The sequence below is a fragment of the Eptatretus burgeri genome, chromosome 4 (assembly GCF_056783735.1).
Source record: "Eptatretus burgeri isolate ZD-2024b chromosome 4, Ebu_testis_v1, whole genome shotgun sequence".
In the NCBI taxonomy this organism is placed as follows: Eukaryota; Metazoa; Chordata; class Myxini; order Myxiniformes; family Myxinidae; genus Eptatretus; species Eptatretus burgeri.
This window is the reverse complement of record NC_140964.1, coordinates 31,903,480-31,920,005: the sequence shown is the minus strand read 5'-3', so window position 1 is coordinate 31,920,005 and position 16,526 is coordinate 31,903,480. Positions and strand designations below refer to the sequence as shown.

General features: G+C 41.5%; 1 protein-coding gene and 1 long non-coding RNA gene across 2 annotated transcripts; one reads left to right on the top strand and one right to left on the bottom strand.

Moving 5' to 3' along the window:
- Nucleotides 1–501: 501 nt before the first annotated feature.
- On the bottom strand, nt 502–1,710 carry LOC147027745 (uncharacterized). The gene is made up of 2 exons (XR_015057241.1): nt 1,461–1,710; nt 502–1,236 (listed from the first exon to the last, which is right to left on the bottom strand). It is a non-coding gene; the product is annotated as an uncharacterized LOC147027745 (long non-coding RNA).
- Nucleotides 1,711–1,898: 188 nt separating this feature from the next.
- LOC147027744 (scavenger receptor class B member 1-like) lies at nt 1,899–14,733 on the top strand. Its single transcript, XM_085877308.1, has 13 exons — nt 1,899–2,120; nt 6,781–6,938; nt 7,364–7,505; nt 8,051–8,245; nt 9,579–9,674; nt 9,781–9,896; nt 10,113–10,378; nt 10,807–10,919; nt 12,077–12,150; nt 12,247–12,298; nt 12,397–12,540; nt 12,719–12,759; nt 13,673–14,733. The coding sequence occupies exons 1-13, from the start codon at nt 2,019–2,021 to the stop codon at nt 13,752–13,754; spliced, it is 1,581 nt and encodes a 526-aa protein (XP_085733434.1). The 5' UTR covers nt 1,899–2,018; the 3' UTR covers nt 13,755–14,733.
- Nucleotides 14,734–16,526: the final 1,793 nt, after the last annotated feature.

Genomic DNA, 16,526 nt, shown 5'->3' with positions numbered 1-16,526 from the left:
TGCCAAATGCCTGGCATACGGGTACGGTAACTCGAAAATAGAAAATAACCTTGGCATAATCCGAGCCGATCCATCGTGTGCGACACGATGGTGCAGAGGTAGTGCACTTACCTTTGAGCTTTCCAATCTGGGTTGGATTCCAGAGCTGAAAATAAAATGTTGGGTTGGTGTTTCGCAGGTGGAGCGTTGCATTACAAAGTTCACCAGCTTGGATTGATGTTCATCTCGGTGTCCCGTCTGCGAGCGTTATAGGTGGTGGACGTTCAAGATCCCATGGTGTCTTTCACGAAGAGTAGACGAATTATCGCCGACATTCGGAATAAATCACAAATTCCTGAGACCTCCAATGGAACGTCAGGCCGAACCAGCCGGTCTCTCAGCGGACCCCGCGTTAAGAAGATGGCAATAATTGGTGTCGTTAAAGAAGTAGTATCTCATGGTCCTTGCAAAAGGACAAGACATGGTGAACGGTACCAAAAGTTACAACTTTGCTGTATAGACACACACACACACACACACACACACACACACACACACACACACACACACACACACACACACACACACACACACACACACACACACACACACACACACACTCACATATGAGCTACCAACTGCAAAAAGCTAGTGGGACCAGGCCTATCATGACCTCTACTCCCTCCGGTGGGGCAAGCACATTCCTCAATTCAATGGGTTGAAACATAGAGCAATCTGAACTTTCGATCTTATCATTATTTGTCCTTTCTGGTAAATTTATTCACCGCAGGGTCACCCCCAGCTGACCGCCCCATGCTCAATCCACACCCATGGTCGAACAAATGGACGCTCAAGCCCATCTTTCCTAATCCGCATGGAACAAACTCTTGCCACCACATTCTTTCCGACATTTGTCTGTGACCTCTTCTCATCACGTTTCGTCCTCCACATTGTTTTCCCACTTTAGAACTTGGGGTTGACAGCTCGTTATTATAATTATTATTATATACGCCAAGATAACTCAACACTCCAGATCTGTAAAAGGATTACATCTGCTTATCGACAACAGGTCGTTTCAAGTTGGGGGAAACCGAAATTCTTGCCCTTTACTTTTAAAGAAAAAAAAAAAACATGATGTCCAGCTTATTGTCCCGGGGGGAGTGATGCCAACTCGTTCGCTGCGCCTGGGATGCCGCTTCAGCCATGACGTCATCAGAAACATGTCGAGCTGCTTGCTGCACGTGGTTCACAAAGACACTGCACGGACACGGATGGAAAAGTTTCCCCGAATTGACAATATTTGAGGAGAGATTCGCTCGTTTTGTACATGTATAGATATATTCATGTCCTTCTCGTGTGGTTAGTTTGGCTCAGAATGACGATCAAAAATACCAATATTAATAATTAAATAATTTAAATAATAATATAATTAATAAATAAATCACAGCGTTTATGTGGCGCCGAAATATGTGCAAAGTTACCCGTTCGACGACTACGTGGTGAACGCCTTGACACTCGTGATTTGATCCGAATCGTTTGATTTGTTCGCGACGGAGGGACTAAGGGAGTATCCCGTGGAACAAACACTTGCGAAACAAAAGCGAGTGTGACGTCTCGATGCGTGACGTCACGCAACGCCGCTCGACGGGCGCATTTCATTGGACAACAGCAGACCACAGCTGAACAGACCATATTAGCTCCGCCCTCCCCGCGCTGATTGTTTTTTTTTCCTCCTCCGCCAGGGAGGATTTTCATTGGATGAGCAACGCCCGAGCTCAACACGCCACATTAGCTCCGCCCTCACCACGCCCCTTTCTCTCGTTCGGCAGGTGATTCTGATTGGACGACGAACGCTCCAAGCACAACACACCATATTGGCTCCGCCCTCGCCGCGCCTGTTATTATTCCCCGTCTCCGCCCATCGGGAATGCGTATAACCACGGCGGTCCTCTCCATCACCAGGTTTCCTCTCTTACCCGCTGCTTGCGCTCTCGAAGTTTTGACCCTCCTTCGCCGTGGTCTTCGTTGTTCGCTTCACCATGCGCATCCTGCCCTTGGCTGTGGCGGCTGTCGGTCTCGCCCTGGTCGGCTTGGTCGTCCAGACGTGCTTGATGCCCCTGCTGAATCACAAGGTGGCCCAGGTAAGTCAATCAGTGCATTCATCAATTTGGTTCCTGGTTAAAAAGAAATAAAAATAACCCTTGGTTGAAACTTGGTGAGTGGATGACCCCTTTTAACCGTTGTAACTTCGAGTTGTAAACTTCCCTTTCCATTTGAGTTTTCCATCACGCGTCGTTGCCCTGCTCTGCACATCCGTCGGGATGTGCACATTTCACCCCATTTATTTATTTATTTGTTTGTTTTATTTATTTGGTCATTGCACTAGTTAACTTGTGGTCGGCTCTTTCACATCACGACTTGGGACCATCTGAGTCTAGGATGTACTGGTTTGAAACCAGAAGATGACCAATCAATCACAAAGCCACAGATAAATAGAACTGACTCAAGACTTGCCATTCACTTCTTTATTTGGGAATTCTCACTTGTTGACATGAACCCAACAAGTATTTTTTTTTTTTTTTAAGGATTATCCAGATGGTCCATTGTGCTGTTTATCTCGATAAGGACTAAAGCCACTTGTAAAACCTTTTTTTTTTTTTTTGATGCAATTTATAGTAAATAATAATTTATCTATTTATTCTCTTTTAAATAAATATGTGATTTAAAATTCATCTGTCATCTCGTGGAGGTCATGGAAGGCATTATCTATAAATGTTCAAGTACGTTTTGTATGTGCGTTCTCTCTCGCTCTACAAGATGGGCCACCCAGTTTAACGTCCATCCGAGGGACGGTGTGCACGCACACGTTGATGTGAAACTCCAGGGTGACTATTTATAGCTGATTCACGATTCGAACCCAGGCGAGCGGTGCGTACGTACCTTTCAGCCATCCTGTCGGCTCTCCTCGTCATAATACAACATATTGATGTTCACACCATTAAGTCTTGCATTTTGCTCATAAAAGCACAGCATTCCTTTAGAGTTAAACTGTTTGATTTTTTTTTAAATGCAAACTTTTTAGACTTCCTCCTTTTACATAAACTTTAAGCATATGTTATCTTCATGCTGCGCATCCTAGCTCCGCCATGAGCCTCGACGCTGTACAAATTAAGAAGGTTCTGCCCTTTTATCAGTATTTGCAGACTTTTTGTCTTTGCTTTAAACCAACACCTAAATTGTGCCTGTCAGAGACTTCAATGGGTTAGTTATTCCTTCGATGGTTATTTAAGACCTCAGTTTTGGGAAAGCTGGTCAACGTTGATGAAAGTTTGGCAGAGGAGTGCAGGTGCGATTGATTATTATAGGTGTGTTTGAAAAATTCTGGAGATGCAATCCACAATTGTCCAAGAAACTGCAAGGAGTTTGTTTTGGGAGAAAATATAAATATGATTTCTAAATAATGCTTCTTCACTCGTATATTTGTATATGTGAAAAGAAGAAAACCATGTTTCGTGAGTCGCTTTTTCTAACTTTTTAAACGTCTCGTAATATTCGATAAGAATTGCTTGGGGGTTGAGGCATTTGATGTAATTATTTTGTATTTTGTTTTATTTTTTTTTAATCTAAAATCAAAAGAGAAAGGAAGGTTAAATCGGAGATGACATTTTCATCTTGGCAATTGATTCCAGAGTTTGTGGTGTGAGGAAAGAAAGAGTATAATCCTTTGGTTCTGCATGTAAAGATGGCTATCTGAAGCCAGATGAGTGGAGCAAAGAGATATCGTGGGTGGAGGAACTGTAGCTGATAATTCCTGCAGAGCAACACCCATAGATGGTAACGGAAGAAGAGTGATTGAGAGTGAAGTGCTCTCTGGTGCCTTAGGCTACAGGTGGATTGCTAACGGTATGTGAGCTATCGCACAATTGAAATTGCCTTGGATTGTACTCGATTATGGAGGAGCTCCACCCCAAATTTCTGAGCAGTATTCCATCAAATTTTATTTATTTATTTGGGATTTATAAAGAATTTGGGAAGAAGTAAAGTACCTTTCGACTTTGACTTGGCCTTTCTCGTACTAGTTCCAACATGTGATTTCCAGGATGTATAAGAAGACACTTCACCCACGTAGTATGTTGACGGTGAAAATCTGTGAGTGATGTGCTAGACATGAACATTAGTTTTGACTTTAATTGTCCCCTTCCAGTTGCACTGGAGGGTACTGTAGGTTTGTTGTCTGTTCCAACCTGTGATTATTATTTTCTATTTCTCTCCCCCCCCCCCCCGCCCCCCCGCAATACCCTTTAACATATTCAACTTAAACTTGGTGAACAGCTTTATTATAAGTTGCAGCACAAGTTCGAGTTTCAGGCCATTTCGTCAATTTTTCTGAGTTGTGCCCTTTCGGACTTAGAAAATATCACATCGGTAGGGGAACATGTATTGCGAAGCAATTCTTGCTCTTGTTTTAGATGAGAAGGGATTGGATATTTTTGATTGATTATCGAATTAACATCAGAATTCAGAGTTGTCAATTGAAGTGCAGTTTGCATTCAGTGATTGGGAAGCAGACAACAGAGATGTGGAGAATTGAGTTGTTGATATCATGAGCGTCGATTCACTCCGATACCAACGACTCTCTTCTCCATTGAGTGAATGGGGGTTTATCGTTAGTAAATCGGTACAAGGGTCATTGATGAAAAGGAAAAACAAGATGGGTGACATTACAAAGACCTATAGGACTAATTAATGTGGAACCTCCTTGATAGAGTCACACAGGTAAGAAATGGAACATCCTGGAATGAAGCTTTGCAGTTATTTAATAGGAGAAGGAATGACCATAATTGGGTTACTTTAGCAAGGCTTGTGTCGACTCTGGAAGATGCCTTTGAGATGAGTGCAACATGTCCCTCGAATTCCAACTCCAGGACGTACACATTCGTCCAGTGACCCTCTCCTGGTTAAACTTCCAAAATGCATGCTTGCTGCACACCCCCAACACTTTAAAAAAAAAAAAATATTTTTGGTTCCTCACTTCTCCCTTATGTGGAACTGCCTTCCAGAGGCTGTTCCATCTCAGGGTACCTATCACATGTCATCCTCCATCACTAGTCCCAACCTATACAAGCTTTAAGTCCCCCCCATTAACCTTGTCGAGCCCAACCCTCTTACTTGCAAGTTTAGGTGTTACCTTCTCTACGTATTGTGTTCAATAATTACTCCAGTGAAATGTAGATCAGCCAAACTAACAATGCCTCTTTTGTTGGATTTGCTGCAGTAATCATTGGCAAGTTCCATTTGGGACATTATCTGTTATGTCATTGTGTCTCACAATGATTTGCCTCCTGGGATTGGGAATGGGAACAGGAAGGGGAAGGAGGACCAGGAATTTCTCATGGAAATTGAGAGTACTCATAAATCTGTTTTTTACCTCCATCACCGAAGGTGAAGGAGGTTATGTTTTCACCCCTTTGTTTGTTTGTGTGCAGGATATCTCAAAAAGTTGTGCATTGATCTGGATGAAATTTTGTGGACAGGTTGGGTGTGTGACAAGGACGAACTGATTAGATTTTAGTGAAGATCTGGATCCGACTACTGGAGTTTTTTAAGTGATTCTTCACCATTGAGAGATAGGCCAAAAACGATATATAGCATGTTCTCGTGGCTCAGGCATTACCTGGCGGAGGTATGCGGTCTACTGAGTGTCCTCGTTTAAATAATGTCATTGAAACGTGAGGTTAACAAATTAATCTGGTGTTAAAAGCCCAATCATTGCGTAAAGCGATTCGATTGGTTTCTGGGGTTGGGTATGAGGAGCGGCTGAAGGAGACCAGGCATGACTCATAAACGAGGAGATCTGATCGAGGTTTTGTATAAGATCATGAAGGGGATAGACCAAGTGAGTGCAGAAAAGTTTTTCAGCAAAACAGACAGATAAGACCACGGGCCATATGTTTGAGAGTGAAGAAGTGGAGAGTTGGAAGGACTTTTAGACAAGGATCTGTCACTCTGAGTAGTTGATGCATGGAGTAATGTCTGTAAAGGTAGTGTGAGATGGGTTTAAATTGAAATTCAATTTGTACCTGGAAGTATTGGGGATGGAGGGGTACATGGATGTTGGCAGAAATGCACAGGCATGATTGGCCCGATTGTCATCTTTGTATTTCCTTTTATTGGAAGACAAATATTTTGGAGACATTAAGAAAACAAACTTATTATGGACTGGTAGATCCGCTCGCCAAATTAGCATGTTGTGGGGCATTCGATTATGATGTTGTGTGTTGTAGTCGGACCATAACCAATCAGGCTTTCCAATCCAGGGTGCTTTTGCGTTGGTTTGTGGATTAGGTGACGCCTTGTGGTTCCACTTGTTTGTGATTGGGTGATGGCATCTCACACCACTAAAGGATTATCTTTCTTACCCATCTCCACCCTCACCCCATTTTTCTTTGCCTGCCTTATTATCGGTAATCCACCGCCCCCCCCCCCCAAAATATTTTAATTGCAAATTTGTTCTTTGTGGTGTTATCTCGTATCTCTTTGGCTGCATTGCACTTCCTCCCTTCCTCCCTTCCTCCCTTGATCCCTTCCTCCCTCCACTGTCTTTCTGCTTCATTTTGCTCTGTGGGTTGACAAAGTGGCCATGGGCATGGAGTGACAGATGTCTTGTCGTGATAATATTCAGCGTAGTGGAACACTTTGAAAGCACATTCCCCATATCCTCGAACCTTCCTGTGCATGCCGTGCTTTCCCTTCCAGGACATTAGTGTGACCATTTATTTATTTATTTATTTTCCCCTGCAGGGAGTGGTCCTTAAACCAATGGGCGAAACCTTTGAAATGTGGCGTGCACCATCTTTGCCCCTGTACCAGCGGATTTACCTTTTCAACTTGACAAATCCCACAGAAGCTCAGAATGGCCAACAACCCAACCTCACCGAAATTGGTCCCTACGTTTACAGGTAAACTCGGCAAACGTTTGCTCGATGCTACGCTCCCGATTGTCGCCGGTCTTTCATTAAGGTTGTGCTGTTTGAATTATTTTCATGAGTGTGTAACTTCATGCCTGGTGTTGGCTTAATGGTTAGGGTAGTGGGCTTGGGATCCTAGGGTCCTGAGTTCAAATCCCGCTCAGCTGTTGAATTAACACCAGGTGGGGTTGACTCTGCCTGTCATCCTTCCGAGGTCGGCAAAATGAGTGCCAGCATGCTGGTATACTGTGTCGGAGTGGCGACCCATCCAGGATTGTTCCCAATAGCCAAGGAGACTGCTTAGGCGGCACCAACGCTCTGCACAGAGTATGGTCCTAATGGATGGATGGATGTGTAACTTCATTTGAACTGGCAGTAATTTTTATTTCTTTATTTCTTTCTTTGTTGTTGACCAGGGTATACAGAACGAAGGAGAATATAACATTTCATGACAATGCAACTGTTTCTTACCGAGAAAGGAAACGTCTCGTGTTCGTTTCTGAGCTTTCGGCAGGGAGTGAAGATGACATCATCACAACCATCAATATTCCTGCCATGGTGAGATCTCCACAGGTGGACCCAAAATGGGCATGCCTGCAATGTTCACATAAACGTTCCATGCAGCCAGTGTTTCTGCTTTCATCCTTTCATCAGTTGAACTGTCTAACCATGTCTGTCTGGTTTTGTCTCTGTCTGTCTCTTTCTTTCATGAACGCAACGGTATTGGTAACTTTAAAAAATAAAAAAAACTTTTTTGTTTATATAACTTTTGTGACAAACGTGCAAATGTATAAATAGAAATACTCGGTTTGAAATTAGGAGGCATAAGAAACCAGGAATCGAGCAGGAAGGCTAACAGCAAAGATGAGAGTTTTTCGGGCCCTGCATGTTGGTTTTGCACTAATGATTTGCAGCGCCTGTAAAATGCTCATCTTTGCCGACTGTTCCTTGTTTCTACTCTCATTTTTATTTATTTATTTTATTAATCTTTTCATTTTCCGATTTATTTATATTTCTGATTAAAGAATTTTATTTATTTATGTATTTCTTTTAAATCACCTTCACTGTCATCATATTGCTCTTCTTTTCGTCTGTCTTTCCAGTCCATGGCTATGACTATGAAGAAAGCCTCATTCTTTCCCCGGCTGGCAGCCTCAGCCACCGTTAGCTACACGAACCCAGAAACTATACTCAGTCTAAATGTGTCCTCACTCCTTTGGGGCTACACTGACCCTATGGTGGATACTCTGACCTCATTGGGCATGATGCCATTGGGACGCTTTGGCCTTCTTGCTGAGGTATGATGTTTCTTTGTTTGCTCAAGTTTGACCGAACATGATCCTGTACTGTTGCTCTTATTAACCTCCGCCATCTTCGAAGATGGATGGAGGTTACTGTTTTCACCCCTTTCTGTTTGTTTGTTTGTTTGTTTGTGAACAGTATTATGGAAAAACTCCTCGACGGATTTCGACGAAACTTGGTTATGTATGGTCCAAGGATCATGCCATTAAATTTTAAATTTTGGACTTTGTCCCCCTCCCCCCAAAAAAAAATTGTTTATAGAGAAAAAAATTTTTTTTTTTGCATTTCTACATGTTTTAAGTGATTTCCAATCCCCCCAAAAATTGTTAGAGAAAAAATATATATTTTTTGCATTTCAACATGTTTAAAGTGATTTCCAACCCCCCCCCCCCCCCAAAAAAAAATGTTGGAGAAAAGAACTATAACTCTGTCAGCACTGTTGACATCATATTTAATGAATAAGATATAAGGTTCACTTGAGTGACCCAGCAGTATTGGCGGCAGAGGTTTTGCACTCTCCTGAGTGCTCCCCCTCGAGTTTGCTCTGTAACATCCTGACGTATGAATTTTTTTTTAATAATATTTGTATTCCCCTCCCCCACCCATAGTTTACTTCCTTTGGATGTCAATTTGATGATCCTCTTGCTATTGGATTTGCTAGTTTTACCTCCAAACTAATCTGTAGTTTTAGTTGTGTGTACCAATTGAGAAATGTTTTTTTTTGTCCATTTCATGTCTTAACCATCAACACAGAGGCTAATGGAGACTTATTGGCCTCTGTTTTTGAAATACTTTCATATCAACCCTGCACCTACTCAGGAATGGGTTTGGGGATCATTTAATATTACCTTTCACAATGCTACAAAGGCTTAGGCACTACAGAGTGATTGAAAAAAATTAAAAATCCAATTTATTTCATTTTTTTCCCCATCTGAAACGTTCCCCGGCACTCACTGAAGATCCATTTGGCCATATTTGAGAATGGCGGCGCACGCACACACTGCTCTGTTGTATAGATTTGGTAAAGGCCTATCCTTTCATCACAGCATTTTAGTACCCCAATCTCATCTCCCTGAGGGTATTAAAAGTTGCCTACATAGTGCAAGCTGACAAGCCCAGGGAGAGCAGGCAGATTACCGACTCTGTGAATGTCGTTATTGAGGAAGCAATAGTGATTAGTTTTATTTTCTGTTCTTATAAGCTTGGAATTGATATCCCTAATGTTTCAGCCAAATTTCATGGCACTATATCTTGGATTTTGGTCCATTGTTCTCATTGCTTAGTTGGCCATCATCTCACGCTCCATTTTCAACTCTGTTTCTTAAACAGCACAACGACTCTCTATCTGGAGTATTCACAATCTTCACGGGCGAAGATGATCCGAGGAAAGCGCACAGCATAGACATGTGGAATGGAAAGAGACAGGTATTGAAGAATGGGAGTTGGGAGAGGGGGGGGGGTGGTCAAGCAGGTTGGTTTTAGTGAAATTCTTTGATATATTGTTCATTTAATTTTTCTTCCTTGTGGCTAGGTGAATTACTGGAAATCTGAGATTGCAAACCAAATGTTGGGGACAGTGGGACAGTTGTGGCCTCCATTTCTGCCTGCTAACCGTCCACTTGCCTTCTTCAATCCAGATGCCTGCAGGTGATGGTTTTTGTAATGTCACACCATTCTCATACCCGCTCAAAATCGGTGTTATCTAGACAAGAAACTGCAGTGTGACTTGCCATTTGTTGTGATTGTGGTACTTTGTTTAACTGCTGTCACCATCGGTGGGATCTTTCAATGTTCTGAAGCTGTTGTTGTTTTGCTTCGCAATGACTCTGTCCCTTTATCAATCTTCCTGTTTCACTCCTCAAGATCTCTCTGGATGGAATTTGCTGGCGAGAATATAACTGATGGCATAACGGTCTACAAGTATCGGTTTGCACCGTCCCTTTTTTCTTCAACGCCTCCTGATTCATTCTACCCTCCATCTCAGCACGACCCTCTACCCACGGAAGCACCGTCATCGTCATCGTCATCGTCATCGTCATCGTCACCACTATCATCGTCACCGTCCTCCGATAAAGCTTACTGTCCCTGTTGGAAGTCTGGAACGATCGGCCTCAGCAAGTGTCGAAAAGGTCAGCAAAAAGAGCTCGGTATTAGACGTGACACAAATAATGCTGGGCTTCCATAACTTTGAAAAGTGGGGAAAACAAAAGCATCATTTATCAGAAGCAAACCTCATTTTGCAAAATGTAATCACTTTGCTTCTCATTTTGTAAAGTAAATGACTTTTAGTCAACCAACTGTTTCTGAAATAACTGTTTGTTTTTAAAAGTTTGTGGCGTTTCATTGCTTGATATGTTGGTAAAACATGTTCACGTATTTATAATTATTTAAATTGTTTCATTGGAGTAGGCCATTGTGTGGTGGTGGTGGTGGTGGTGATGCTATATTTATGTAATTACTGTAATGTGTTTCATCTTCTTTTTTTTTTCTTTTTTTTCTTCTTTTTTAAAATTAAAACTCCTTAGACCAAACCTTCAAAAAAAAAAATGTTTTGCAGGTGTGCCAATCTACCTCTCCCAGCCTCACTTTCTGAATGGTGACCCCAGTTTGCAGCTGTCGGGGCTTGCTCCTGACCATGCACTACATGGCACTGAAGTATTAATCCACCCGGTAACTGCGCCTTAACGGCTAAACATGTTTATTACTGATATTAAATGTTAACTTTTCTCAAACTGTTGACCATCGTCTCGTAATTTGGAATTGGGATTATTGGCTTTTGCAATCAAGGTTATTTAAATATGGTTCTTGTATTTTATTTTATTTTTTTCAACAAGGACTATTATTGACAGAGCACATGCAGGTACGATTATAATTAATTTGGGTTATCTTATTATCTCGTAAGCAGCCTGTGGTTGCTGGGAGTGTGGCTTCCCACTGCTGCAGTGTCCACTGTTCCTAATTAGCTGGTACCCATTTTGCCCACCTTGGAAGGATGACTGGCTGAGTTAACCCACCAGGTGTTATTTAACGGCATGACGGGGGCTCAAACTCGAGACCCTAAGACACCAAGATCTTGAGCCAGCACCAGGCTTTTAATTTAGGTGATGAAGATCCAATCCTGGAATGTGATGTGAGATGAGGGAAAAAGGGACCATCTACATATTAGATGTGCAGGAGATTGAGAATGAGTAAGAATTGATAAATCAAAAAAGGAAGAGTTTAGTTTGTGAATAAAAATGCTTCTGATTCAATGTTTTGCTACTTTATTATGTGCTTGTTGGAAAAAATGAAAAGATGACTGTGGTTTCTATTTTCATAATGGGACTGAAATAACTGCACAGATAGTCAGATGTGGTTCAAAGTGGCATTGCAATTTCCCTTGCACACTTTTAAAATGTTCATTATTTCAGGACGTGTCGAAGACTTGCCATTGCAGCACCTTAATTGAGTTCATAACGAGGATGTATGATTCAAACGTGCTACTACGACGAGCACGGATTCCTTGATACAACCCTCTGTTAGCAGGTGTACAAGTCCTTGTGACTTAATTGGAACATGGCAACCAGGCTTTTACTTAAACCTCAACATTTATGGCTTCTCTTCAATCCTAAAGACATGTAATGGAGTAACGTGTTTGCTTCTCGTTGCGATTGACATTTTCTTTGTGCCGTGTGAATCCGCTTTCTTTTCGGCATATTTTAAGGATGATGTTTTTCAATCTGCTCCTCTGCCAGCTTGGAATAATTTGGCCGCCATTCCGGGCTTATATTGAATTGACCATCGTTACAACGACCATTTACTGAGAGATCTGTGCTCATTCCTTTCAGCTTACGGGTGTTCCTCTGAGTGTGAACATGAAGTTTCAAGTGAATCTTCTGATCGAGTCCATGTCAGACTTTCTGTAAGTAATGTCCAAATTGCATCCGTTCGCCATCTTGATTTTTATTTTTGTGGCTTGGCTAACCGGTTATTATCCCATTCCTGCTGTCTTCCACAGAGTAACGAAAAAGTTCTCCCAAGTTTTGCTACCGTTGGCTTGGTTCTCGGAGGTATGAACGGAAGCTGAATTGGAGAAAGTCGTTGTGATTTTTGTATTTTCTATATGGCATATGATGTAATCGAGTCTCACCATCCATCCCCCTTCAAGGGAGGAGAGGTAACTGGAGGCTTTCGTGACAGAATCTACACCAACCTTGTCTTGATGCCTCACGTCGTATCGTTGGCCGCCTGGGTAGCTCTGGGCCTCGGTGTGGTTCTGTGCCTTGTTGCTGCAGCCCTTGCTGCCAAAAAGGTGAGAAGCTTTGGTGGTCAGTTGGAGCTAGCGGTCATCAAAATGGTTAAATATTTATGTAAATATAAACCTTGTTGAAACTACTTTTGACTTCACCAAGCCAGAGGTTGTGCATGGTGGTAATTGGCCATTGAAAGTGTTTGAATATTGCATTCATTCATTCATTTATTTATTTCAGAGAAAAAATGGAAAGGACCACCCAAAAATTGCTCTTGAAAGGTGAGCTTTAACTCGGGCATGAATTAGAATTGTAAATATTTATTGTGGATGCTTTAACTGTTTTACAAAGTTGGTTTTCGTTTTCGAAGTACTTTTGTGGCTCGGGTTACAATCCTGGCTGGGTCGCCACTCCGACGCAGGCAAAATGCATTCCGAGTAGATTTAAAAGAAAATCGTAATCGAGTTGTGGTTAAATTGGAAGGAAGAATGTTATCACCAAGATTTTGAGGTATTCTTATCACGCACCGCCTGTCCGTCTCCTTTTTCAACTTCTCTGGCCAAACCGCTGGGCTGATACGGCTGATATTTCACAGCAATGTTCCCCTCCTGACTGGTAACAGGAATTATAAAGCTCATTCCGGTCGCTTGACTTTAGGTCAAAATGGCTGACTTGAGAAGATTTATGAAGAAATTTATTTAGACCCACCTCTCGGAATGCAAACAAATTTGGGTTGCAACATTATGGTATGGTATGGATGTTAATTATATTGTGGAAGTCATGCGGATCACGTGACCAGAAGTGTCAAAATTGCCGACTTGGCCAACTTTTGGGAAAAAAAATCTCATTAATTCCTTTGAAGGGATCTTCTCTCGACGCACCCATCAGAATGCTACCAAATTTGAGTCGCAACATTAGACCAGGGCTCATGAAAGCTACAGGTCCGTTGGTTATTTATTTATTTCCCTATTTTCTCAATGATTACTTTGTCAAATCGTTCTCTGGGGTACAAAATTAAAACGGGTAGCCTCAAAGTGTTTCAAGTCGTGTGTATATATATATATATATATATATATATATATATATATATATATATATATATATATATATACCCTCATCCCTTTGGGGACAGGAGAGGTGTGTTTTGTCCTCTTCAGTCATTATCATTGTCTCATGGTTTGTTCTTGTTTCCAGCAATGGGAAGGATTCTGAAGTGGAGATACCCCTGAAGTCTAAGCTAAGCACAGAAGATGAAACGAGGCAACAAAGTGTCTGAAGAAGACCCCTATCTTGAGAGTTTCTATCTCTCGATGGTCCCTTTACTTTTATTTATGCGCCTCCTCCTTTTATGAGGACTTTGTTTTGTTTTCTTTGAGGGGGAGGGGGAGGGATGGCATTCCCTCCACCTCTTTTTCACCAACATCTAAGCTGCTCACTGAAGCATTGCCAAAGTAGTAACACGTTCAAGAACACTGAAATTTCCGTTTGTATTATAACCTGTATAAAAAAAAATTTAAAATGCAGTAAATTTCATAGGGCAGCTGGGGGAATTCAGCCATATAGTTTGTATTACATCATTTTTGGTGTTTTGGGAACTATTTGGGGTTTTTTTTTTCTGGAGGGGCAGAGCTTTTATGTAAGTAGCTGTAATTTGTAAAAGTAATGTGAATAATTTTGTCTGTTCATCGAACTTTGATGTGTTTTTTCATGTAAAGATGTTCTGAGAGCCATATTTGAAACAAACTTTGTACAGAATGGATGCCTTTGTTCAGGAATTGTGGCACCAGAGGTGTTCTGTGGGGATTTTGAGGCTATCTATTTATGTATGCAAAATTGTATATTTACCTTATTTTCCTACCTGAATTTCTCTATTTTTTTTTTCCTTTTCTCCCTTTTATTCTCCTATAATTTACTCCTCCTTCCACCCCAACCTTGGTGCTTATGTAATATATAGGTGGCCTCATGAAAGTGTTACAGTATTTGTATATAACCGAACTAAGCATATGTTGGATGGTGTATTTTATGCATCGGTGGGAAAAGTTGGCACAAAGTTAAAATATTTCAAAATACCTGATCATGTCGTTGGGCAAGTCAGATTACTTGGTGACCTATTCATGGTGCAATCTTTGGGATGTGAGAGTGATCTGGTCTTTTCTTTGGTTCTCACTGTTTATTGGCCTTTGCTTTCTTGGCTGTGCAAAAGTGCAATTTTGTAAATTGAAAATAAAGGAATTTATAATTTTGAATATATCAAATGTTTCACTGCTATGTGATTTTTTTTTTTTTTTTTTTTTTTTTTAAGACTAAATGGTATTTCTATGCTACATTTTGTTCATGCCAGCAGGAGTCTTCAAAGTGGTCATGGTGACTGTCCAATCACTGATGTTCTGATGTAGAACGTTTTCACTTTTTGTTTTGATAATTCTCTGATTGGATCATTGAACAGTTGCTCACCATCAACTAATTGTCTTCAACCGATTAGAATTTCATTCGTCACAATTCCTCAGCCACTTTGCTTTCATTGAGTTTCATTTGTCTGACAAATTTTGCCTTCGGAGAGGGTATTGCGTTTGGGTCCATTTGTTTGTCCGCACAGAACTTTCGTGTTTTTTCGCGGGTTGACACAATTTTCACCATTGGAGCGACTACTCATTTAGAATGTTTGAATGATAATTATGACATGACTGGTCACGTGCTGTGGCAGCCATGTTGGAAAAACGGCAAAACTTTGGACCTCTATCTCTGACCGCACTAAAGAAAAAAAAAAAATAGAAACTTGGCACAGGGCAAGTACTCATGGGGAATGAATTATTTATTTATTTTCAGTGCCCTCGTTATGACATGGAGAATGCCACATCCAATCGGAATAAAATTTTGAGGGTCATCTTGGAATAAAATGGTCTACAGAGAATAAAAATCATGTCATCGGTCGTGTGATTCAGCAGCTATATATATATATGTGTGTAATTTTTCTTTTTTTGAACTTTAAAAAATCTTCTCAAATGGCTAAAAAGATCGAGGCAACTTTACACATGTAACCTTTCCATGAGGAACACAAGTGTCATAGGTCACATGGTTTGGAAGCCATATTGGATTTACCATAAAACCTATGAAAATGCACCACTCAAAAGGTCCTGGTGAGGGTTTGCTCTTTTTGTAGAAAATGCTGCAATTGTATGACTATCTCTTCCAATTGGCACTTGTTTCTGAAGGACGTCCTGCGTGCAATCACTATTTCACCACCTGGATTATTTGATTTGCCTTATCCAAAAAGGGTAATTTTTTGAAGTTGTTTAACGATGACCATGTAATTTGACTTGTGGTCCAATTTCAGCATTTAAAAGGATGAGAGCAAAGACCATCCCCATGGGGAGGAAATGCCCCCATTGAGTGGTGAGAAAAGCAGCGCCATTGTTGGCCCTGTTACCCACAGAACTTGGAGGAAGTACTGTCACTTCCTGGGGCAAAGTGGCTGTTTTTGTCTCATATGACAGTCCTGCATTGTTTTGTGTGTTCATCTACTCCCTTGTATGTGTGGCAGATCCACTATGAGCCTTTCCTTTAAAAAAAAAAATGCATTTCAGTCAATTAGATTGTGCCCAAAGTGTCAAGGCAAGTATGCAGGGGGTTGCTGCATCCACTTTCCTCCGGTACTCCAAGGGCCTCCGTCTTGCCATCCCCCAGGCAGATGCCTGGCCCATCTTGAGATGCTGATCAATCTACTGCAACTACGAAGCAAGTGGTCAGCCCGTTCGCCTCCATCACTGACGCTCCCTCGCTAAGAGAATCTGGTAAGCAGGATCAGCATCAGGAAAACAAGTGTCACAGGCTATACAGGTAACAAATGTCATCTGAGTGTCTCACTCACTCACTCAGTGATGGCCAAGGATTTTTCAAAGAGACTGGTACTGAAGGAGTGAAGTCTCTATATCAGATAGTCAGAGTCCAAGTCTCATATCCGTAGAGCAAGACTGGAAGCACCAAGGACTTAAAGACTCAGACTTTCATAATCCTGCATAGGCACTGACAGCACCACACCCCATGACTC

Bases quoted from the DNA above. Each gene is read 5' to 3' on its own strand.
- LOC147027744 (XM_085877308.1), top strand. From the start codon at position 2,019: ATGCGCATCCTGCCCTTGGCTGTGGCGGCTGTCGGTCTCGCCCTGGTC. The intron at 7,506-8,050 runs GTGAGATCTCCA...CTGTCTTTCCAG, and splicing joins CCATCAATATTCCTGCCATG to TCCATGGCTATGACTATGAA. The intron at 12,541-12,718 runs GTGAGAAGCTTT...TATTTATTTCAG, and splicing joins CAGCCCTTGCTGCCAAAAAG to AGAAAAAATGGAAAGGACCA.